Raw genomic sequence first — 26,132 nt, 5'->3', positions numbered from 1 at the left:
TTATGCCAGATATGTGCCCCTAGTTATGCCAGATATGAGCCCCCTTACAGCAGTTATGCCAAATATGTGCCCAGTGCCCATAGTTATGCCAGATATGTGCCCCTCATAGTAGTTATGCCTATATATCTGTGCCCCCTCACAGTAGTTGTTTTACCCAGATATGTGCCCCTCACAGTGGCTCTTTTGTGCCCTCTCACTTTAGTGGTTGCCCCCTGTTTGCAGCTTTATGGGGGGAATTATTTTTTTTTTATACTTACCTTCTTCCCTGATGACAGGCTCCCACACTCACATCGTGCTGCTGGCTGTGCTGGAGGCAGATTCCCGGGCATTCATCGCTCCTCCCACAGCCAGCAGCGCAATGTGCGGCCAGCAGGGGGAGCGCCTGAGCGCTGAATATCAGTGAAGCAGGGAGCAGAGAGGTCTCCCTGCTTCACTATAGAAACTAACAGCCCGACAGTGACGAGAACTGTCGGGCCGGGTGAGTGCGCCCCCCCTCCCCCTCCTCTTTGCCTCTGCGCCACCTGTTTGAAGAGCGCTCTGACTGGGCCCGGCATACTCACTGTACTTTATGTTGGGCCCGGTCAGAGCGCTCCTATTACATGGGAGTGCAGCGGGCCCCCTCCCCCCGCCAGGCCTGTTCGCCCCTGCTTTGGCCCCCCAGGAGCAATTGGGCCCGGGGCAGCTGCCTTTGCCTCGCTTTAAAGACGGCCCTGGGAGTTGCTTCTTATCTCACCCTGCAGCCGGTAAGAAGGGGCCCCCTCCTGCTCTGGGCCCCTGTGCAACTGAACCGGCTGCACATGCGGTATGTCCGCCCCCTGCTTTGGGTCATTGTCCATCTGCACTGTGAAGCGCCGTCCAATGAGTTCTGAAGCATTTGGCTGAATATGAGCAGATGATATTGCCCGAAACACTTCATAATTCATCCTGCTGCTTTTGTCAGCAGTCACATCATCAATAAATGCAAGAGAACCAGTTCCATTGGCAGCCATACATGCCCACGCCATGACACTACCACCACCATGCTTCACTGATGAGGTGGTATGCTTAGGATCATGAGCAGTTCCTTTCCTTCTCCATACTCTTCTCTTCCCATCACTGTGGTACAAGTTGATCTTGGTCTCATCTGTCCATAGGATGTTGTTCCAGAACTGTGAAGGCTTTTTTAGATGTCGTTTGGCAAACTCTAATCTGGCCTTCCTGTTTTTGAGGCTCACCAATGGTTTACATCTTGTGGTGAACCCTCTGTATTCACTCTGGTGAAGTCTTCTCTTGAGTGTTGACTTTGACACACATACACCTACCTCCTGGAGAGTGTTCTTGATCTGGCCAACTGTTGTGAAGGGTGTTTTCTTCACCAGGGAAAGAATTCTTCGGTCATCCACCACAGTTGTTTTCCGTGGTCTTCCGGGTCTTTTGGTGTTGCTGAGCTCACCGGTGCGTTCCTTATTTTTAAGATTGTTCCAAACAGTTGTTTTGGCCACGCCTAATGTTTTTGCTATCTCTCTGATGGGTTTGTTGTGTTTTTCAGCCTAATGATGGCTTGCTTCACTGATAGTGACAGCTCTTTGGATCTCATCTTGAGAGTTGACGGCAACAGATTCCAAATGCAAATAGCAGACTGGAAATGAACTCTGGACCTTTTATCTGCTCGTTGTAATTGGGATAATGAGGGAATAACACACACCTGGCCATGGAACAGCTGAGAAGCCAATTGTCCCATTACCTTTGGTTCCTTAACAAGTGGGAGGCACATATGCAAACTGTTGCAATTCCTACACTGTTCACCTGATTTGGATGTAAATACCTCAAATTAAAGTTGACAGTCTGCAGTTAAAGCACATCTTGTTCGTTTCATGTCAAATCCATTGTGGTGGTGTATAGAGCCAAAAATGTTAGAATTGTGTCGATGTCCCAATATTTATGGACCTGACTGTATATATGTGTGTGTTCTAAGGATTGGACAAATCATGCGCAGGATGCTTAAGACTTTATACTGATGACCTATCCTCTGGATCGGTCATCAGTATCAGATCGCTGGGGGGTCCAACACCCAGGACCCCCACCGATCAGCTGTTTGAGAAGGCACAGATGCTCCTGTGAGCGCTGCGGCCTTCTCTCAGCTCACCATGCACAGCGCCGTACATTGTATAGTGACTGTCCTTGGTATCGCCCTCAGCCTCATTCACTTCTATGGGGCTGAGCTGCGCATAGGACACGTGACTGATGAACGTATCGTCACTTGGCCCAGGGAAAGCTGAGAGAAGGCCGCGGTGCTACTGCGAGCGCCAGTGTCTTCTCAACCAGCTGATCGGTGGGGGTCTGAGGATAGGTCATGAGTTATAAAGTCTCAGAAAACCACTTTATGGTCTCCTTCACATATCCATCAAGCAGATCCGGCAGGCTGTTCCAGCACAGTGCCAGATTGTCTAGTTCACCGCCGGATCCCCATTGCCTGTAATGAGATCTGGTAGTGATCCGGCCTGACATAAATGCCGGGTTTTGGCTGGACAGCCGGCATTTGTGTTGGATCAGGCAGCCGGATCTCCTTGACGGAGATGAACAAGGCCTTAGCTGTTAAAAGGGTTTTCTGGGATATGGTTATTGATGGCTTATTCTCAGCATAGGTCATTAACTCCTTAAAGACCGGGCCTAGTTTCTTTTTTTCATTTTGAATTTTTCCTCCCCATGTTCCACTAGCCATAACTTTTTTATTTTTCTGGATTTTTAGGTTTCAGTAAGGGGCCCCTTTCCCACAAGCGAGTTTTGCATTCGCATTGCGCCTGCGCTAAATCCTCACCCATTCATTTCAAAGGGTCTGTGTACACGAGCGTTGATTTTCACGCATCATCTCTGCGTTATGTGAAAATCGAAGCATGTTCTATATTCTGCGTTTTTCACGCAGCCCTGGCCCAATAGAAGTGAATGGGGCTTCCGTGAAAAACTCATTGCCAAATTCTGAGGATAGGCCATCAATATTAATTCCCGGATAACCCCTTTAAAGGATTTAGTCTTTTCTTTCTTACTAAAGAAATTTGCACCCAAAGTCCTGATTTCTCCCACGCTTTACATCCGCTATATTTGTACATTGCTGATCCCTCAGCGGTGTACGGAGTACTGATTCCTTGCACTGTAGCAACACGGCCCACGGCGATCGATCGCTGCTCCTGTCTGTGGCCCCTGAACTTGGCTACATGCTGGCAGGGCACATCAGTGTTTCCTATGCTTGCAAGCCTCGTCGTAATACTTTACTTCACTGCCTGAGTGGAGTAGAATTACGACAAAATGGTCAACTACTTACACCATAAAAAAAAGTCGCACATTTGTAAATGACATCACCAAAAACAGACAGGTACAAGACCTAAACTCCCACAGTAAAATTCCAAAGAAGTCGAAAAAAATATACAAAGGCAAGCCCCTAAAACACTGTAAACACTGTCAACGTCAAAACAGGCACAAATCTCCTGAAAAAAAAAGTTTTAAAAAAAAAGAGCACAATAAATGGGATGAACACAGCAAACCAGTCTAAAAATTGCAAAATATAAAAAAAAAGGCGCAAATGACAATAGTAAATGACCCCCAATGTGTCTACATTTTAGTCTTCGTTTGTATTGGTTTCGTGTCTTACAACCTCATTATGGCCGTCTGAACGAGGCCTTACCTGTCATCGGTCATTTTGTATAATTGAACTGAACTGATTCACACAGGAAATCCACTGGGAATTGTCACACTTTGTATAATGTAGCACATGTGGATACAATGGATCAGGACAGGCTGAGGCTTGTAGTTTCACAGTAACCTGCCTGCTGCGTTATACCGAGAGGCTGAGAGTAAAGACAAGGATTTCCCATGAGGCTTTGCGGGCTACTGGTTGTTCAGGTTCTCAGTCACTTCCTTGTGTAAGTCAGCGTGTCTGAATGTCTCTGGTCAGGACTGTCCTGCGATACCTTGGGTTCCTTACCCTGTGATTTACTCAGGTAATGGGCTGTTTGGGAAAGTAGAGGAGACTGCAGCTCATGTAGATCATGTTAGGTCACTCTCATCTCATTTGGATGCAGTTTTTGTAGCCAAAACAAGAAGATAAAAAAGTAGTATCTGTGCTATAAAAGTTCCCGTACTTTATCCTACTTTCCTGATGTTGGGGGTCATTTACAAAGACAGGCGTTTCAAGACAGTCTTTGTTTCCCCCTGCGGTAGCGGAGGGTCCGTGTGCCAAAAGTAACAGCTACTCCAGGCCCTGACTGAAGTCGTTTTTCACCAACATTTAAGCCGGCTTCCTTTTTGCGACTTTTTAAATACAATATTTTGGTGTTCTACGCCATCCTCGCTACTTAGGAGCAAATTTACTAACATTTACGCCTGGAAAATGTTGGCAAAAAACTCAGGGGGACACATTTAGTGTTTGCGCCTGTCTTTAATCTAAAAAATGCTCTTTTATTTTATAGTGGAATTTACTACTGAAATTGCGCCTGTTCTTTAACTGTTGGGATTTTTTCCCCGACCTTTTTTTGTATTTGGCGCCAGTCTAATTTCTACGTCACTCCAGGGCTGGGGTACTTTTCTTCATCTGTTTTCAGTGATAATAGGCAACTTTTTTTTGCATTAAAAGTCGCTGTTTCCTGTCGAAATGTGACTTTTCTCCGCAAAGATGTGATTTTTTTTTCATGCGCAGATAAATTCGACCAGTCTAAGTGAATATGAACCAGATTATGTCATAGAAAACGGGTCCGTCCCCATTGACTTACATTGTGTGTCAGAACACATCCGTTTGGCTCAGTTTCGTCAGACGGACACCAAAATGCTGCAAGCAGCGTTTTGGTGTCCGCCTCCAAAGCGGAATGGAGATGGAACGGAGGAAAACTGATGCATTCTGAGCGGATCCTTTTCCATTCAGAATGCATTAGGGCAAAACTGATCCGTTTTGGACCGCTTGTGAGAGCTCTGAACGGATCTCACAAACGGAAAGCCAAAACGCCAGTGTGAAAGTATCCTAATACAAATACACCTTGTCTAATTCATCAGCTTCTGTGCGACTTTAAATAAATACTCTGTAAAAGAAAGACAGCCAAATGAAATACGCCAGTCCAATCTTATGGCCAAAAACAGGCAAACTTGATAAATAGGCCTCAGGAAGTGGAGTAGTTTTTCACTCCAGGTCAGGCTACTTTCACACTTGCGGCAGAGAGATCCGGCAAGCAGTTCCGTCGCCGGAACTGCCTGCCGGATCAGGCAAAATGTATGCTAACTGATGGCATTAGTAAGACTGATCAGGATCCTGATCAGTCTTAAAAATGCCTGATCAGTCGAAAAATGCATTGAAATGCCGGATCCGTCTTTCCGGTGTCATCCGGCAAAAACGGATCCGGCATTTATTTTTTCACCTTTTTTTCAGTCTGCGCATGCGCATACCGGAAGGACGGATCCGGCATTCCGGTATTCTGAATGCCGGATCCGGCACTAATACATTCCTTTGGGAAAAAATGCCTGATCCGGCATTCAGGCAAGTCTTCAGTTTTTTTAGCCGGAGATAAAACCGTAGCATGCTACGGTTTTCTCTTTTGCCTGATCAGTCAAAACGACTGAACTGAAGACATCCTGATGCAAACTGAACGGATTACTCTCCATTCAAAATGCATGGGGACATACCTGATCAGTTCTTTTCCGGTATAGAGCCCCTGTGACGGAACTCAGTGCCGGAAAAGAACAACGCAAGTGTGAAAGTAGCCTCAGAGATGCGCCTAATTTATGACAAATTGGCCTGTACTGCAACATTGAAATTGCAACACCAAGAAGGACAAGTCGTAAGGTTCTGCAACAGGTGTCACTAAGATCTCTAGATGATCACATTTTCAAGCACCTAGCTCTAATCTGTGACAAGTGGGAAAAGCATTAACTTTTCAGGGCTCCTTTGGAAAATAAGAGGTAGAATCTGATTGGTTTCTATGGGCAAATAAGCCAGTTTTCCTTTACACCAGTTTTGATAAATCTCCCCCAATGACTCTAAATGCCCTGGGAGCCCAATATGTTTCTGCTTACTCGCCAGCATATTTTTACACTTAACCTTATGTTTACTTATTACCAGGTCATGGACATGTGCTAATGTTGGTTGTAGCCAGTCATGGAACCTCCTCCAGCCAAGAAACTCAAACCTACAATCTCTCCATGTGAGAACCTAGTTCTAAAAGCACCTGTGCCACCATCCTCCTCCTCAGGACCCCTCTTTGAGGACAACACCTTCCCTCAGGATGATGCTCTACACATTGATGGAATCAAGTGGAAGAGACCCAAGGTCATGAATTGTACTTACCTTCGAACTTTACACAACTAATGTCAAAACATGTGTCCTTCATGCTGTATTCTCGTTGTAGGAAATCTGTCAATGTCCCCGCTTTATAGTAGATGGAGCTACCAGGATGGATGTGTGCCAGGGTAACCTGAGTAAGTCTGTGCAAGACCTATGACTCATGCAAATTGGTATTTTAGGAGCCTGGGGTCGAACCTAGTCCATGTCTTACTGACAATGCCTACATGACATGGGATCCCCATTTGTACCCCACTATTCTCTACTAAGCTGTGCTTCCTGCTCCACTCAAGAGCTAGTTCCAGGGCCCCAATGATCAGATATTGATGACCTAACATGAGGCTAGGTCATAAAAATCTGAGGCCTGGAAAACCCCTTTTAAAGGTACTGACTAGTGTTGAGCGAAGCGAGCTTCGAATGCTTTGGGAAGTCCACAGAGTGGCCAAATGACATAGTATTGAGGTGGAAGTAGCATGAAGAGACGACAGAGTGGCCCAGTGACATAGTGGTGAGGTGGTAACAGCAGCAGCATGAGGAGACTACAGAGTGGCCCATTTACATAGTGTTGAGTTAGCAGCAGCATGAGGAGGCCACAGACTGGCAAGGTGACATAGTGTGGAGGTGGCAGCAGCATGAGGAAGCCATATAGTGGCACAATGACAGAGTGTGGAGGTGGCAGCTGCATGAGGAGACCACAGAGTGGCCGAGAGACAGAGTTGTGAGTTGGCAGCTGCATGAGGAGACCACAGAGCGGTCCATAGACAGAGCTGTGAGTTAGCAGCAGCATGAGGAGACCACAGAGTGGCCCTGTGACATAGTGTTGATTTAGCAGCAGCATGAGGAGGCCACAGAGTGGCAAGGTGACATAGTGTGGAGGTGGCAGCAGCAGCAAGAGGAGGCCACAGAGTGGCACAATGACATAGTGTGGAGGTGGCAGCTGAATGGGGAGACCACAGAGTGGCCCTGTGACATAGTGTTGATTTAGCAGCAGCATGAGGAGGCCACAGAGTGGCAAGGTGACATAGTGTGGAGGTGGCAGCAGCAGCAAGAGGAGGCCACAGAGTGGCACAATGACATAGTGTGGAGGTGGCAGCTGAATGGGGAGACCACAGAGTGGCCAAGAGACAGAGTTGTGAGTTGGCAGCAGCATGAGGACGCCACAGAGTTGCACAATGACAGAGTGTGGAGGTGGCAGCAGCAGCATGAGAAGACCTGAGTGGTGATGTGGCAGCAGCATCAGGAGACCACAGAGTGACCCCGTGACAGAGTGGGGAGGTGGGTGGCAATAACAGTACACGTTGATGACGGTGGGTGTAAGAAGGAGCACTTGGCATCAGATGTGTGGCATCAGGCAGGTGGCAGCATAAGAATAGTAGCTGAGGCAGGTAGCCAGAAGAAACCAATATTTTTTGTCAAGGTTTGGGTGAGGCAGCATGGATGATCTAATCTGGTGCATCAGGCATTGGTGGTTGAAAATCCTGGCTGATCCATGCCTGATTCATCTTGATAAAGGTCAGTCTCTCCACATTTTGGAGTTCTCTTTGGGGTAACTATGGCCCCCGCCGCACTAAACACCCGCTCTAATGCCACACTACTGGCTGGGCAGGACAGCTTTTCCAGGGCAAACTCGACCAGTTGTGGCCACAAATCCAGTTTGGCTGCCCAGTAGTCCAGTGTCACAGACATTCCTGTGACAGGTGCCAGGAGATCGGTGAGACTGCCAACACATGGTGTGATCTAACAAGTTCTTTGTGGATCATTTTGTGTCTGTGTTGTTTCTGGTAATTACCACACCCCTTGCCTCAGGTGTTGCTCATGGTCACTTACCCGTCCCTATTTATTGGGGTTTCTCCCACCTTCTGGTGCAGTCTATTGCTTCAGTCTTGTTTTGGATTGCTGGTGTCTGGATCTCGGCTGAGTTCCTGTGCTTCCATTGCTATTTGAAGTTAAGAGTCTTTTCCATTTTGTTTGTTGTTTGGGGTTTCTTGTCTTTGGTGTTTAGGCCTGAGGGAGACTCCTGTTCGTCCTACCTTTTGGAGGAACAGGTTGTCTCTGTTCTGACATTAGTACCAGGGTACTACAGGGTGAATTAGGACTTTAGGTTCCGGTGTATGAACTCACCTACCTCTGGGGTCAGTTCATATTGGCAGTAAGTCAGGACTTGGATTAGGGTTTCCCCCCTCTCCCCTTTCCCTCCTACGTTTCCGGTGGGTTTCCTCCCAGGCTGTGAGCTCTGCCCTTGCGATTGGACAACGCTACAGCCAGGGAGAAGGAACGCCCAGGGAGAAACAGGGCAGACTCCTCCCTGGTTTACCGATAGAAGCAATTACCATACAGCGCGGGAGAAGGTAACGGGGCCACAGCGGGCAAATGGAGCGGCGCCCAGGGATAATAGTAAGTGCAGTGAGATCGCTGGGCGCCGCTCTACATGTCCAGATAGTTATCTTACAATGTTCAGACCCATGATAGGACCTCTTTAAGGGGGCATATAATCTGGTCAGGATCAAGGAAGGGGATGAATGGAAGATGGCTTTTAATACCCCTGAGGGTTATTTTGAGAATCTGGTCATGCTTTTTGGGTTTACCAATGCTCCCGCGGTTTTCCAGCATTTTCTAAATGATATTTTTCATCACCTGGTGGGAAGATTTGTTGTTGTGTATTTGGATGACATACTAATTTATTCTCCAGACGTGGAGACTCATCAGGATTACGTTAGACAGGTGTTACAGATCCTACGAGATAATAAATTGTATGCGAAATTGGAGAAGTGTGTTTTTGCTGTACAGGAGGTGCAGTTCTTGGATTACCTGTTGTCATCCTCGGGTTTTCGTATGGATCCAGAGAAAGTCCGTGCTGTATTGGACTGGGACCGACCTGAAAATCTGAAGGCCCTTATGCGGTTTTTGTGGTTCACCAACTACAAACCGGATTCCAAAAAAGTTGGGACACTAAACAAATTGTGAATAAAAACTGAATGCAATGATGTGGAGAAGGCAAATGTCAATATTTTATTTGTAATAGAACGTAGATGACAGATCAAACATTTAATCAGAGTAAATGTATCATTTTAAAGGAAAAATACGTTGATTCAAAATTTCACGGTGTCAACAAATCCCCAAAAAGTTGGGACAAGTAGCAATAGGAGGCTGGAAAAAGTAAATTTGAGCATAACGAAGAGCTGGAAGACCAATTAACACTAATTAGGTCAATTGGCAACATGATTGGGTATAAAAAGAGCTTCTCAGAGTGGCAGTGTCTCTCAGAAGCCAAGATGGGTAGAGGATCACCAATTCCCACAATGTTGTGCAGAAAGATAGTGGAGCAATATCAGAAAGGTGTTACCCAGCGAAAAATTGCAAAGACTTTGCATCTATCATCATCAACTGTGCATAACATCATCCGAAGATTCAGAGAATCTGGAACAATCTCTGTGCGTAAGGGTCAAGGCGGTAAAACCATACTGGATGCCCGTGATCTCCGGGCCCTTAAACGACACTGCACCACAAACAGGAATGCTACTGTAAAGGAAATCACAGAATGGGCTCAGGAATACTTCCAGAAACCATTGTCAGTGAACACAATCCACCGTGCCATCCGCCGTTGCCAGCTGAAACTCTACAGTGCAAAGAAGAAGCCATTTCTAAGCAAGATCCACAAGCTCAGGCGTTTTCACTGGGCCAGAGATCATTTAAAATGGAGTGTGGCAAAATGGAAGACTGTTCTGTGGTCAGACGAGTCACGATTCGAAGTTCTTTTTGGAAATCTGGGACGCCATGTCATCCGGACCAAAGAGGACAAGGACAACCCAAGTTGTTATCAACGCTCAGTTCAGAAGCCTGCATCTCTGATGGTATGGGGTTGCATGAGTGCGTGTGGCATGGGCAGCTTGCATGTCTGGAAAGGCACCATCAATGCAGAAAAATATATTCAGGTTCTAGAACAACATATGCTCCCATCCAGACGTCATCTCTTTCAGGGAAGACCCTGCATTTTTCAACAAGATAATGCCAGACCACATTCTGCATCAATCACAACATCATGGCTGCGTAGGAGAAGGATCCGGGTACTGAAATGGCCAGTCTGCAGTCTAGATCTTTCACCTATAGAGAACATTTGGCGCATCATAAAGAGGAAGGTGCAACAAAGAAGGCCCAAGACGATTGAACAGTTAGAGGCCTGTATTAGACAAGAATAGGAGAGCATTCCTATTTCTAAACTTGAGAAACTGGTCTCCTCGGTCCCCAGACGTCTGTTGAGTGTTGTAAGAAGAAGAGGAGATGCCACACAGTGGTGAAAATGGCCTTGTCCCAACTTTTTTGGGATTTGTTGACACCATGAAATTCTGATTCAACATATTTTTCCCTTAAAATGGTACATTTTCTCAGTTTAAACTTTTGTTCCGTGATTTATGTTTTATTCTGAATAAAATATTAGAAGTTGGCACCTCCACATCATTGCATTCAGTTTTTATTCACGATTTGTATAGTGTCCCAACTTTTTTGGAATCCGGTTTGTATTACTGAAAATTTATTAAGAACTATTCGTCAGTGGTGAGACCTTTAAGTGACATGACTAAGAAGGGGACGGATGTCTCTGTGTGGTCCGATTCGGCATTGCGAGCCTTTGCTGCGGTTAAGGAGTGTTTCGCTTCTGCCCCTATACTGGTGCAGCTGGATGTGTCATAGCCTTTCATTGTGAAGGTTGATGCATCCGAGGAGCCATCTTATCGCAGGGCCCGTCACCGGGTAAATGGCCACCATGTGCGTTTTTCTCTAAAAGAACTCTCTGCCGCAGAGAGAAATTACAATGTGGGTAACAGAGAATTGCTGGCCATTAAATTGGCTTTTGAGCAGTGGTATCATTGGTTAGTAGCTTTCCTGGAGGTGGTGATTTTGAAAATCCAAGTCCGATACTGTCGGAGGGGGTGGTGATATCCACTCTATGCCCTGACCTAGAGGTGAAGGTGTTAGAGGCTCAGGGAGATGCACTGGATTCTTGTCCCTCTAGGAAATTGTTTGTTCCTTCTGAATTGCGTCACAACTCAAGTTGTTTGAGGAACATCACTGTACGGTTCTTACAGGACACCGGGGGAGCAGATCGACTGCTGACCTCATTTCTCGTCGATTTTGGTTGCCGGAGTTGCATAAGTGTGTTGAGGACTATGTGTCAGCCTGTAGCACTTGTGCACGAGCTAAGGTGTCACATACTCGGCCGTCCGGATCTCTACTTCCGCTGCCCATCCCGTCCAGACCGTAGACTCCTTTATCCATGGATTTTTATCACTGATCTACCAAATTTTTCAGGAAAGACAGTTATTCTGGTGGTAATTGATTGCTTTAGTAAAATGGCACACTTTATAGCATTGCTGGGCCTACCTAATGCTAAAACTCTTGCACAAGTGTTTGTTGATAACATTGTGAAACTACATGACATTCCCTCTGACGTGGTCTCAGATTGTGGGACTCAGTTTGTTTTCAGATTATGGAAGGCGTTCTGTACTTGACTGAGGGTACAACTGTCCTTTTCTTCGGCTTTTCATCCTCAGTCGGACAGACGGAGGGCACTAATCAGAGTCTGGAGACTTATATGAGATGTTTTGTCTCTGAGAACCAGGAGGAGTGGTCTTCATTTTTGTCTTTGGGAGAGTTTGCCATAAACAATCGTAGACAGTAGTCCACTGATAAGTCACATATGGGTTTCACCCGCAGTTTGGCACATTTTCTGGTTCTGATACTTCTGGTATCCCTGAGGAGGAAAGTTTTTCGTCATCATTATCATCTATATGGCGGAAAATTCAAAATAACTTGAGGAATATGGGCAACAAGTATAAACGTACGGCTGACAGGAAACGTATAAATGGTCCGGACCTAAGAGTGGGTGATTCTGTGTGGCTGTCCACAAGAAACATTAAGTTGAAGGTACCTTCTTTGAAGTTAGGTCCAAGGTTTATTGGTCCTTATAAGATCACTGCCAATATTAATCCGGTAGCCTTTCATCTTGAACTTTCTTAGGCTCTTAAAATTGATAATGTGTTTCATAGGCCTTTGTTAAAGAGATATGTTGAACCTTTGGAACCGTCTTACTTGCCACCAGCTCCTGTCATGGTGGACGGCAGTATGGAATTTCAGATCGTCAAGATAATTGACTTTCGAGTTCTCCGTAGATCTCTTCAGTATCTTGTGCACTGGAAGGGTTATGGAACAGAGGAGAGGATGTGGGTACCAGCATCTGACGTGAATGCCAGTCATTTGGTAAAAGCCTTTCACAAGTCTCAACCGGATAAGGTCAGTCCTGGGTGCCCAGAGGTCATCCGTAAAAGGGGGGGGGGGTACTGTCACGGACATTCCTGTGACAGGTGCCAGGAGATCGGTGAGACTGCCAACACGTGGTGGGATCTAACAAGTTCTTTGTCGATCATTTTGTGTCTGTGTTGTTTCTGGTGATGGCCACACCCCTTGCCTTAGCTGTTGCTCATGGTCATTTACCCTTCCCTATTTATTGGGGTTTCTCCCACCTTCTGGTGCAGTCTATTGCTTCAGTCTTGTTTTGGATTGCTTATGTCTGGATCTCGGCTGAGTTCCTGTGCTTTCATTGCTATTTAAAGTTAAGTGTCTTTTCCCTTTTGTTTGTTGTTTGGGGTTTCTTGTCTTTGGTGTTTAGGCCTGAGGGAGACTCCTGGTTATCCTACCTTTTGGAGGAACAGGTTGTCTCTTGTCCTGACATTAGTACCAGGGTCCTACAGGCTGAATTAGGACTTTAGGTTCCAGTGTATGAACTCACCTACCTCTGGGGTCAGTTCATATTGGCAGTAAGTCAGGACTTGGATTAGGGTTTCCCCAGGAGGTGACCTGCTCCTTTCCCTAGCTTCCAGGCCTTTTCCCCTCTCCCCTTTCCCTCCTACGTTTGGTGTGCGTTTCCCTCCCACACCGAAACGTGACATCCAGCGGATCTTCAATGTGGGGTGGCAGGGTGCTGTCCAAGTATGCCACCACATGCTGGTTCAGGTTCTGCTCCAGGTCTAGCTGCTGCTAGTGCTGCTGCTAGGCGGGTTAAGAAAGCTGCTCATCATCGACTCTAGACTCAAGCTGCTGCTGATGGAGCTGGTACTGCTCCTACCCCCCACCCCACCCCGCCACAGCAGCCATGGTGGTGGAACGAGAGCGCAGAGGGCCCCCCGGTTAGACCTGCGAGAGGATGGACGATGGCGCAGATAGGCAGTGGCCAACTGACTACACAGGATGTCTCTATAGTAGTTCAGTTTGTCCTTTCTTTTAGCAGGTGTAAAAAAGGCCCCCAAAAAGGGCTGTCATTTTCTCACTTCACCACACAACGGCTAATAAGCCCCTTTTTCCCATTAATACACGCCAAAAAAAGGCTTTAGAACATATAACTGCACCGCACAAGGGCTAATAAGACATATAAATATTTCCTAGTAATACACCCTGTTAATAGCTGTATCACACAGAACTTGCACCCCAATAAAAATAATGGTTTGCTGGAATTACAGAGGTATCATCTATTGCAAACCTGAAAGCAGCAGTATAATAGCAATTTGGATCCCCAATCAGTGCAGCCACGTATAATAGGATTGTTCCTATTACCCAGGCTGTACACTCCCCTATTGGAGCAATATGGAAGATGATCAGTCTAAAACTTAACTTTTAATAGATATGCATATAGAAAAATAGGTCCCAATATAAGATACTTAGATATTGACTAAATACATCTATGGAGTATTGGTAAAAGACCCTTAATACATAATGACACTTAGTGGCCAAGAGTACTTACGATCAGGGGCGTAGCTAGAAATGACTGGGCCCCATAGCAAAACATTTTTATGGCCTCAGGGGTGCTGGCAAGCTTGGCCTCAGGGGTGCTGGGTAGCTTGGCCTCAGAGGTGCTGGCTGGCTTGGCCTCAGGGGTGCTGACAGGCTTGGCCTCAGGGGTACTGACAGGCTTGGCCGGGCAGAAGGAGTGTGGGAGACTATGAGACCTTTTTTCTCCAAGCTGCTCCGGAAAAAAAATATTTTTCATTAAACCTCAGGTCAGACCCCCAATGTTAATCAGACCTCAGCTAACAACCCCAATAAGATCCCCAATGTTAATAAGACCAAAATAAGACCTCAGATCACACCTCAGATCCTAATATGAATGACCCCCAATCAGACCTCAGATAAGAGCCCCATGCCTCATAGCAGCCCCCAGTACCCTTATAGCAGCCCCCAGTAGCCTCATAGCAGCCCCCAGTAGCCTCTTCATCAGCCCCCAGTGCCTCTCACCAGCCCCCAGTGCCTCTCCATCAGCCCCCAGTCAGTGCATCTCCATCAGCCCCCAGTGCCTCTCACCAGCCCCCAGTACCCTCTCTATCAGCCCCCAGTGCCTCTCCATCAGCCCCCAGTGCGCCCTCCCCGATATTAAAATCATTGGTGGGAAGTACGCCCTCACCCCCCCTCCCCGGTATTAAAATCATTGGTGGGCAGTGCGCCCCCTCCCCGGTATTAAAATCATTGGTGGGCACTGCGCCCTCCCCCTGGTATTAAAATCATTGGTGGGCAGTGCGCCCTCCCCCCGGTATTAAAATCATTGGTGGGCAGTGCGCCCTCCCCCCCTCCCCGGTATTAAAATCATTGGTGGGCACTGTGCCCTCCCTCCCGGTATTAAAATCATTGGTGGGCAGTGCACCCTCCCCCCGGTATTAAAATCATTGGTGGGCAATGCGCCCCCCCGGTATTAAAATCATTGGTGGGCAGTGCATCCCCCCTCCCCGGTATTAAAATCATTGCTGGGCAGTGCGCCCCCCCCCCTCCCCTCCTCCCTGGTATTAAAATCATTGGTGGGCAGTGTGCCCCCCCCTCCTTGTAATAAAATCATTGGTGGGCAGTGTGTCCTCCACGGTATTAAAATCATTAGAGGGCAGTGCGCCCTCCCCGGTATTAAAATCATCGGTGGTCAGTGCGCCCCCCCCCCCCGGTATTAAAATCAATGGTTGGCAGTGCGCCCTCCCCAGTATTAAAATCATTGGTGGGCAGTGCGCCCCCCCCGGTATTAAAATCATTGGTGGGCAGTGCGCCCTCCCCCCCTCTCCGGTATTAAAATCATTGGTGGGCAGTGTGCCCTCCCCGGTATTAAAATCATTGGTGGGCAGTGCGCCCTTCCCCAAGTATTAAAATCATTGGTGGGCAGTGCGCCCTCCCCCGGTATTAAAATCATTGGTGGGCAGTGCGCCCTCCCCCCCCTCCCCGTTATTAAAATCATTGGTGTTCACTGTGCCCTCCCCCCGGTATTAAAATCATTGGTGGGCAGTGCACCCTCCCCCCCGGTATTAAAATCATTGGTGGGCAGTGCGCCCCCCCGGTATTAAAATTATTGGTGGGAAGTGCACCCCCCTCCCCGGTATAAAAATCATTGGTGGGCAGTGTGCCCCCCCTCCTTGTAATAAAATCATTGGTGGGCAGTGCGTCCTCCACGGTATTAAAATCATTAATGGGCAGTGCGCCCTCCCCGGTATTAAAATCATCGGTGGGCAGTGCGCCCTCCCCCCCCCCCGGTATTAAAATCAATAGTGGGCAGTGCGCCCTCCCCAGTATTAAAATCATTGATGGGCAGTGCGCCCCCCCGGTATTAAAATCATTGGTGGGCAGTGCGCCCTCCTCCCCTCCCCGGTATTAAAATCATTGGTGGGCAGTGTGCCCTCCCCGGTATTAAAATCATTGGTGGGCAGTGCGCCCTCCCCCCCACCAGTATTAAATCATTGGTGGGCAGTGCGCCATCCCCGGTATTAAAATCATTGGTGGGCAGTGCGCCCCCCCCGTATTAAAATCATTAGTGGGCAGTGCGCCCTCATCGGTATTAAAATCATTGGTGGGCAGTGCGCCCACCCGGTATTAAAATCATTGGTGGGCAGTGCGCCCCCCCCATATTAAAATCATTTGTGGGCAGTGTGCCCTCCCTGGTATTAAAATCAATGGTGGGCAGTGCACCCTCCCCCCGGTATTAAAATCATTGGTGGGCAGTGTGCCCTCCCCCCCAGTGTGCCCTCCCCCCTCAACATTGGTGGCAGCGGCAGTTCCAATCGGAGTCCCAGCAGGGGGGAGGGCACACTGTGCCCCCCCTCCTTGTAATAAAATCATTGGTGGGCAGTGCATCCTCCATGGTATTAAAATCATTAGTGGGCAGTGCGCCCTCCCCGGTATTAAAATCATCGGTGGGCAGTGCGCCCTCCCCCCCCGGTATTAAAATCAATGGTGGGCAGTGCGCCCTCCCCAGTATTAAAATCATTGGTGGGCAGTGCGCCCCCCCGGTATTAAAATCATTGGTGGGCAGTGCGCCCTCCCCCCCTCCCCGGTATTAAAATCATTGGTGGACAGTGTGCCCTCCCCGGTATTAAATCATTGGTGGGCAGTGCGCCCCCCCCCCCGCCAGTATTAAAATCATTGGTGGGCAGTGCGCCATCCCCGGTATTAAAATCATTGGTGGGCAGTGCGCCCTCCCCCCCCCGTATTAAAATCATTGGTGGGCAGTGCGCCCTCACCGGTATTAAAATCATTGGTGGGCAGTGCGCCCACCCGGTATTAAAATCATTGGTGGGCAGTGCGCCCCCCCCATATTAAAATCATTGGTGGGCAGTGCACCCTTCCCCCGGTATTAAAATCATTGGTGGGCAGTGTGCCCTCCCCCCCAGTGTGCCCTCCCCCCTCAACATTGGTGGCAGCAGCAGTTCCAATCGGAGTCCCAGCAGTGTAATGCTGAGGCTCCGATCGGTTACCATGGCAGCCAGGACGCACACTGTGCCCCCCCCTCCTTGTAATAAAATCATTGGTGGGCAGTGCGTCCTCCACGGTATTAAAATCATTAGTGGGCTGTGCGCCCTCCCCGGTATTAAAATCATCGGTGGGCAGTGCACCCTTTCCCCCCCCCGTATTAAAATCATTGGTGGGCAGTGCGCCCTCACCGGTATTAAAATCATTGGTGGGCAGTGCGCCCACCCGGTATTAAAATCATTGGTGGGCAGTGCGCCCCCCCATATTAAAATCATTGGTGGGCAGTGCAGCCTCCCCCCGGTATTAAAATCATTGGTGGGCAGTGTGCCCTCCCCCCCCAGTGTGCCCTCCCCCCTCAACATTGGTGGCAGCGGCAGTTCCAATCGGAGTCCCAGCAGTGTAATGCTGAGGCTCCGATCGGTTACCATGGCAGCCAGGACGCTACTGAAGTCCTGGCTGCCATGGTCAGTTACTCTGCAGCATTATACTTGCATGCGCTGTGGCCGCTCCTTCTTCTTGTAACTCACAGGTTTGTGCGCATCATTGCTTATGCTTATAGCAATGCGCCGCGCAGACCTGTGATGAGTTACAAGAAGGAGCGCCGGGCGGCCACAGCGCATGTAAGTATAATGCCGCAGAGTAACTGACCATGGCAGCCAGGACTTCAGTAGCATCCTGGCTGCCATGGTAACTGATCGGAGCTCCAGCATTACACTGCTGGGACTCCGATCGGAACTGCAGCTGCCACCAATGATGAGGGGGGGGGCCGCCCCCTATCGTACCGCAACCCACTCGCCACATGAATTTATTTATTTTTAAATCCTCAGCCGGTGGCGTAGGGCCCCATAGCCATTGCTATGGCTGCTATAGTGATCCCTACGCCACTGCTTAAGATATAACTGTACAGTGCTCGACGGCACCTTAAAGTGTAACTATTGGTCCTACTGCTCCAGTAGAAACGATCCTTGTCCACCAATGGCCTCGCAATGGTAGATGTCGTCCGAGGCTAAAGAGGATGGCAAGGAAGGGTCAGGGAGGCTGACCGCATAAGAGGGATTCTCATGAAACATTGGCCCATCCTCCTAATGAACCCGGACATCAGGGAGGTGATACATGAGTATCCTCAAATCACATTTAGGAGGGGCAATAGCCTGAGAGATGTGCTTGTCCATAGCCACTTTACCCCTGCCCCCCAGCAGGAGACCTGGTTGGATCGCAGACCAATTGGCAGCTTTAGATGTAGTGGCTGTATAGCTTGTACTATGGTACAGACAGGCAAAACATTCTATAGCTCTAATCTAAAAAGCACATACCCTATTATGGATTTTATCAGCTGCAGGACTCAAGGTGTAATTTATAAAATCACCTGTGAGTGTGGTATCGAATATATAGGGAAGACAAGGCGTGAACTTCGCAAACGACTGGGTGAGCACCTTGGTGACATTGAGAACAGAAGAGACACAGTAGTGTCCAAACATGTTCACGACTGTCACCAGGGTAACACAAGGTGTCTTAAAGCCATGGGAATTGAAAAAGTTGGACGCCAACTCCGTGGAGGAGATTGGGATCGTATTCTACTCCAGCATAAAGCTCGCTGGATATTTACATTACATACTGTCTCACTCACGGGTCTTAATGAGCAGCCTAATTTCAGCTGCTTTATCTGAGACTGACTTAGACCTCTTGCTCCCCTTCTCCCCTCTTTCTGTAGTGCCATGGATGCCGTTTCCTGCTTGGTGCACCTGTTTTGATATAACATGGTTGTCCCGCAGTGTGCGACATCTAGGGTGGCGCTAATTCCTGCCCCGCACCCTCCTCCAATGGCTCCTTTGGACCAACATATTCAACCTTCTTCTATTATATCTAATTTGCCATAAATGCCATACATATATACGGCCACGCATATGACAGGGGCTGGGGAGAGTGTCCCGGTCGCCCGGCAACCAAGTCATTCTGGTCTCGTGTGAATCAATGAGACCGGATGTGGTGACGTCATTGTATTCACCATCGTCCGCTCAGCGATCCGTCCTTCAGTCATGTGGATATATCTAACCGCGCATGCGAGGACTTGACACACAATGTGACGTAGTAAGGGCGGGACGCTAACCAAGCCTCGCTCTGGGGGTAGCGTTTAAATGGTGGCGGGATCCACTGCCACCGCCGCGGACTACATCAGGTCTATGCGCCATTGCTCTTGTAGGAGGAAGGACATAGTTATCAATTGACCTCCCCCTGCTCCATTGTTATTATGTCCAATTGAAGCCCCATCTTGGCTCTGGACAACTTTTTGGTGTCAGGGCGGCACGGATGGCATCTATCTCCGTATGTCCCAGTTACCAAACAGCCCGCAGCTCCCTTGCGTTTCCCCTGATGAGCTTTTTACTCATCATGAAGCGAAACGTGCATGTAGGGATTAGGCAGGAGAGGGCTTACTAGGGCGCACAATTCCAGGATTAGGTTCCTGTAGCACCTGGTCGCGGGGGCCCGTGACTAGGTGATCAGGGTCTAGTGTAGGACCTTGCAGAGCATTTTAGGGCAAGGTAGCCAGCCTCCCTAACCCTTCCTTGCCATCCTCTTTAGCCTCGGACGACATCTACCATTGCGAGGCCATTGGTGGACAAGGATCGTTTCTACTGGAGCGGTAGGACCAATGGTTACACTTTGAGGTGCCGCCGAGCACTGTACTGTTATATCTTAAGTACTCTTGGCCACTAAGTGTCATTATGTATTAAGGGTCTTTTACCAATACTCCATAGATGTATTTAGTCAATATCGAAGTATCTTATATTGGGACCTATTTTTCTATATGCATATCTATTAAAAGTTAAGTTTTAGACTGATCATCTTCCATATTGCTACTTGATTTTGGTGGTCATAATCACACATTTGTTATCAAATTGGTTTTGTACTCCCCTATTGGACCCTGTTCTGCTTCAATACTGGGGAATAATTCCTCCCTATCCTTTCCCTACACTTCTAATGATCTTTCCCTGAACTTCTATTCAGCAAAATAAAAGTTTTAAAGTCTTTTCTACCACTGTCCCTAGCGCCTGCTGACGTCTCTCCCTGCACTAAGTGCAGTGTGCCGCCCCCTGGGGCCTTAAAGGAAAAGTCCCGAGTACCCAGGTGTAGGAATGGCCGAGTGGTATAGCGTGGCCTAAAATGTCCCTTAATGTTTTGTGTCATGGTGCTCCTACCTGGATACGGCTGGACCCCAGGTGTTGGCTCTGAAGCAGAAAAATAGGGGGGAATAATTGAGGAATTGAAGAAATAATTGAGTCCAGACCTTGTTATGCAGTTGAATAGCAGCTTTACTTTGGTAAACATTCATCAGACACAATCTTCCAACATTGTCTTGGTCCCAGCAGTCTTTGCCTTTAAAACTTTGGCAGGCAAACTCAACTCTGCTACATCTGTTGCTCCCCGGCTCTGCTGTACTGACAGGGTAGCTGTATAACTTAGCTTCTTCTTTATGCTGCAACTTCTCTCTTTGTAGTCTGACTCTAGAATAGGCCAGGGAACTCTCCTCCTGGTTCCTTGAGACTCTAAGCTGTGGCCTTCACATCCAGCAGAGCTGAAGGTGCTCTGGCTGGCTTGGCTTAGTCTGGGAATGTCCAGCAGAGACGTGCCCAGCACACCCTCCTTCCCCTAGCAGAGGGGGTAAGCTAGACTGCTTTAGAAACTGGTCCCCACCCTTCCTGCAGTAAGTGGGACTCGCCCACTCCTCCACAGAGGGGGGTGTTAGAATGGAATGGAAGGTTCAATTCTCTCTAACTGCAGCTCTACCATATTTGCTGCCACCTGCTGGTGAACCAGGCACATTACAAATTAGAAATAGGAATGCATATTGTGAAGGACTTGGAATAAATAAACAAAATGACATTATATTAGCACATTAAAGACAGTAGCAGGGTGAAGAAGCGGTAATGCCACTCTGGGGCGTTACATAAGTACACTGGAAAATGGCTGAATCCAAGATGGCTAAGGCTATTTATAGGGCTGTGACATCACAGGGCTGGCTGGCTGCTGATTGGCTGCATGCATGGCATTGTGGGTAACCCCTCGTTCCCAGAGTTTTTTGCTCCATGTCCTAACATGTGCAGCATGAAAAAATGTGATTCGTTACCACGAAGCAGGAGGAAATTCGGAGCAAATTTAATTTTTTCAGAAATTCGGATCAAATTCCACTTCGTCAACTTCGATTCGCTCATCTCTAACTAGCATCCCTGCCATATATATTATATATTTCACAGTACCTGTTATTTGTTATACAGTTGCAAGAAAAAGTATTGAACCCTTTGAATGATATGGATTTCTGCACAAATTGGTCATAAAATGTGATCTGATCTTCATCTAAGTCACAACAATAGACAATCACAGTCTGCTTAAACTAATAACACACAAAGAATTAAATGTTACCATGTTTTTATTGAACACACCATGTAAACATTCACAGTGTAGGTGGAAAAAGTATGGGAACCCCTAGCCTAGACTAATGACATCTCCAAGAGCTAATTGGAGTGAGGTATCAGCCAACTGGAGTCCAATCAATGAGATGAGATTGGAGGTGTTGGTTACAGCTGCCCTGCCCTATAAAAAACGCACACCAGTTCTGGGTTTGCTTTTCACAAGAAGCATTGCCTGATGTGAACGATGCCTCGCACAAAAGAGGTCTCAAAAGACCTACGATTAAGAATTGTTGACTTGCATAAAGCTGGAAAGGGTTATAAAAGTATATCCAAAAGCCTTGCTGTTCATGAGTTCACGGTAAGATAAATTGTCTATAAATGGAGAAAGTTCAGCACTGCTGCTACTCTCCCTAGGAGTGGCCGTCCTGTAAAGATGACTGCAAGAGCACAGCGCAGACTGCTTAATGAGGTTAAGAAGAATCCTAGAGTGTCAGATAAAGACTTACAAAAGTCTCTGGCATATGCTAACATCCCTGTTAGCGAATCTATGATACGTAAAACACTAAACAAGAATGGATTTCATGGGAGGATACCACAGAGGACGCCACTGCTGTCCAAAAAAAACATTGCTGCACGTTTACAGTTTGCACAAGAGCACCTGGATTTTCCACAGCAGTACCGGCAAAATATTCTGTGGACAGATGAAACCAAAGTTGAGTTGTTTGGAAGAAACACACAACACTGTATGTGGAGAACAAGAGGCACAGCACACCAACATCAAAACCTCATCCCAACTGTGAAGTATGGTGGTGGGGGCATCATGGTTTGGGGCTGCTTTGCTGCGTCAGGGCCTGGACGGATTGCCATCATCGAAGGAAATATGAATTCCCAAGTTTATCAAGAAATTTTGCAGGAGAACTTAAGGCCATCTGACCACCAGCTGAAGCTCAACAGAAGATGGATGTTACAACAGGACAATGACCCAAAGCATAGAAGTAAATCAACAACAGAATGGCTTAAACAGAAGAAAATACGCGTTCTGGAGTGGCCCAGTCAGAGTCCTGACCTCAACCCGATTGAGATGCTGTGGCATGACCTCAAGAAAGCGATTCACACCAGACGTCCCAAGAATATTGCTGAACTGAAACAGTTCTGTAAAGAGGAATGGTCAAGAATTACTCCTGACCGTTGTGCACATCTGATCTGCAACTACAGGAAACGTTTGGTTGAAGTTATTGCTGCCAAAGGAGGTTCAACCAGTTATTAAATCCAAGGGTTGACATACTTTTTCCACCTGCACTGTGAATGTTTACATGGTGTGTTCAATAAAAACATGGTAACATTTAATTCTTTGTGTGTTATTAGATTAAGCAGACTGTGATTGTCTATTGTTGTGACTTAGATGAAGATCAGATCACATTTTATGACCAATTTGTGCATAAATCCATATCATTCCAAAGGGTTCACATACTTTTTCTTGCAACTGTATATGTGTACTTCATGCTTGATGGTCTTCATTCCAATCTGGGATAGGTAGTTATAATGAGGGCTCCTCAGTGAAAACTTTACTTTTACAGGTAATTGTTGGTTCCTCTCGGCTGTGGCTTGTCTTTCTCTGTACCCCCAGCTGCTAGAACAAGTAGTCCCCATGGATCAAGATTTTGGAGATGGCTACAGTGGCAAATTTAGATTCCGCGTAAGATACCATTTTATAAAGAAATTGTTGGACACCAGTTGGACAAAGATACGATACAAAAGCTATTATATCTCTTTTATAGTTTTGGCAGTATGGACATTGGGTAGACGTTATGGTGGATGACCTTCTGCCTACAGTTCCCGCCCAGAGCAATGGAAGGACTCAATATAATCTACTTTTTGTGCACTCTAAGGATAAGGATGAGTTCTGGAGCTCGCTTCTGGAGAAGGCCTATGCAAAGTGAGTACTATGTAGAATGCTCCATAGACAAACTGGGTTCATATAGGTTTGGGATCATACCTTGATTGTTCTTGTTGCAGACTATGCAAAGTTAGTACTATGTCGAATGCTCTATAGACAAACTGGGTTCATATAGGTTTGAGATCATACCTTGATTGTTCTTGTTGCAGACTGAAAGGTGGTTACTCCGCTCTTCAGATGGGGTTTGCAGGAGAAGCTTTGGAAGATATGACTGGAGGTGTGGTGCAGAGCTGTGATACCAAAGGGCCAATGTCAGACTTGTGGAGTCACCTACACAATATGCTTGGGCGAGGAGCTCTTATCTGCTGTGGGAACACTCAGGTAAGACATCTGCATCTTCTTCAATGACATGCACCTCCAACAGACACATGACCTGACGTCGCCACCTGACCGTACTGTATACATTTTTTAATGTATGCTTCTTCACGGAAAAGTGCAACACAATGTTGGTCTTAGGTGTGGTTCACGCCCCATGCAACATCTGTGTCACACCCCCACGTATGATGTACCATATAGTACCCAAAGAATACAGTCATACACTGCCCAAATAGCATTGCCAAACTGCCTAAATAACTGTCCACTGTCAGTAGTAAAAGGTGGAGCGCCCTATGCAACTGCACAGGTTCCACAACCATAAGGCTGGCCACACAAGAGAAAATTGTCAACCAAAAGCTTGTTCACCTGACCTTGATCTCCCCCTATTCCCACCACACACACATACATGTTCAGCGCAGCTGAGGATGCATGTGTTGGCAGTGGGATATGGGAGAAAGGGGGTTCCAGGCACCTTTGGCAGAAGCTTATCTGCCCAAAAACAAAAGAATCGAATATTTAAAACTCGCCTCAGAAATCTGCTGTCGGGGGACAGTTGGATGGTTGACTGGTCCCACCAAAAGTGGCAGGTTTGGCCAACATACATCTAATGTGCTTGACTAACTAGAGGAAGATCTCTGTTCTGGGCAAGTCAAGATTGAGTCCTTGTGTCATGCTCTGCTGCCCCCAGTTAGAGTGGCCAGACATCCAGCTTTAGGCCGAACCGTCCGGTTTCTTGGCTGGACGGACGATGTGGTGTCCTCCTTTTCTGTGGTTCCTCACTCATTTGTGTGACGTGTATCCACAAACTGACTGACTGAGGCTTCCCTCACCCCAAATCAGTCACTAAAGCCGGCGGACATGTCACCCTGTGACTGACAGAGGGGGAGTGAAGCACTCCGGGGCCGAGGAAGGGGTTATGCCATGATTGATGTAAAAAAATCAGGCATCATATAGTACACGGCAATCTCTTTCTAAAACCAGCCCTGTTCCTTACATGGATCCAGAGATCTCCACATTCATTGCTCCAATTCTTCTGCTAGATTCTCTTCAGGCTGGCAGACTAGGGGACGTTTTCTTTATGTCGTAGCTCTTTCCTTTCCACATCTTCTAACATAAGATGTAGCTGGAGACTTAAACTGAGCACGTAACCAGCCCAGAGAGGTGGACAAGAAATTAGGAAAAAAATAAACAGCAGGTGGCGCTATACAGATATGTTTTATTGAATAGCTCACTGGCTATATTACATTTTTAATAACATGTGATTACAAAAGTATTCAGATGCAGGTTCTGTTTTGAAAAGTATAGAATGTGTTTCGCGGCACAGTCCCTTTAAGGTTTTCCAGTCTTTTTTTTTTCTTTTGCCGGGCACTGTTACTGGGAGAAGGCGTGGCTTAGCGGGGTTGGGGAGTGGCCTAGAATGTCTGCCTTTTTGGGGTGAAGCAAGTGGCCTCCCTCTGCACAGGTGTATAGGCTTTGCATAGAGTTATTCTTTACATATGGCATGTTGGCAAAAAAATGTTTTTGTCTGTAATAAGTGAAAATGTTTTCAATTTCCATGATCCTTATAATTTCTGTATATTAAATTGCAACTTTTTTTTTTTTCCTATAGGGAGAAATCGAAACTTCAAATCTAATGGGAATTCTCAGCTACCACATGTACTCAGTGACAGGGGCAAAAGAGGTAAGAGTCACATCGGATCCCATGATCCAATATAAGTGAAAAAGCAACCATTTAGAGATTAGCTGTCAAAATCTTAACGCGCGTCTATGCTGAAAAATAAAAATGTAGGCGTGCTGAGAATTCTTCTTTCCTATAGCGGTACTAGATGGACAGACTGTGTAAATGTATTATCATTATTATATGCCCATGGCGCAGCTGGGTCCAAGAAGAAGCTAAGTTACAGGAGTAATTTTAGGCAGCTATATAGTTATCATTTAGTCACAGAGTCGCCCAGGCTTCACAAAGATACCATAGTCCCTGCACTGAACCCCTTCCATCCAGGCCGATCGGCATAGACTTTCCTCCCTCCTGAAGATGGGCTCAATGGATAGACAGTGTGCTCTATGGGGTGCTTTTTGGGTTATCAACCCTCTCATTCAGTTTTTGTGCTCTATGTGGGCGCTACTTTTGCCTCGTTCTAGCGATCAGAGGAGGTCTCAGCACTCAGACCCCCAATGATAAAAACCCTTGATATGTGGCTATGACTTATCATACGTTTCTTGAAAGTACAGAGACACTTTAAGGTAGTGAAAGGAGAAATGGCTGCCGGATGAATGGGCGTTCAGCCTACATCTATCTCGTATGCATACCTTTTTTGAACGGACAGCTCCTACTTTTGATCCAAGTTCCTTTGTTCCTGCTTGGTCCTTAAAGCCCATCTGTCAGAAGATT

The 26,132-nt window shown here is 47.2% G+C and overlaps 1 protein-coding gene across 1 annotated transcript in view; it reads left to right on the top strand.

The window, feature by feature from the left end:
* The first annotated feature begins 3,887 nt into the window (after positions 1 to 3,887).
* The window catches only part of LOC120978270 (calpain-1 catalytic subunit-like), a 68,735-nt gene continuing 46,490 nt past the window's right edge, over positions 3,888 to 26,132 (top strand). Inside the window, exons 1-7 of the mRNA XM_040406503.1 lie at positions 3,888 to 3,974; positions 6,080 to 6,286; positions 6,366 to 6,435; positions 23,046 to 23,164; positions 23,247 to 23,404; positions 23,575 to 23,746; positions 25,350 to 25,421. Of these exons, the coding sequence (XP_040262437.1) occupies positions 6,116 to 6,286; positions 6,366 to 6,435; positions 23,046 to 23,164; positions 23,247 to 23,404; positions 23,575 to 23,746; positions 25,350 to 25,421 (762 nt within the window). The 5' untranslated portion in view covers positions 3,888 to 3,974; positions 6,080 to 6,115. The remainder of the gene's footprint in view (positions 3,975 to 6,079; positions 6,287 to 6,365; positions 6,436 to 23,045; positions 23,165 to 23,246; positions 23,405 to 23,574; positions 23,747 to 25,349; positions 25,422 to 26,132) is intronic.

The sequence above is a fragment of the Bufo bufo genome, chromosome 8 (genome assembly GCF_905171765.1).
Source record: "Bufo bufo chromosome 8, aBufBuf1.1, whole genome shotgun sequence".
Classification (NCBI taxonomy): domain Eukaryota; kingdom Metazoa; phylum Chordata; class Amphibia; order Anura; family Bufonidae; genus Bufo; species Bufo bufo.
This window is presented reverse-complemented; position numbering and strand designations above follow the sequence as displayed.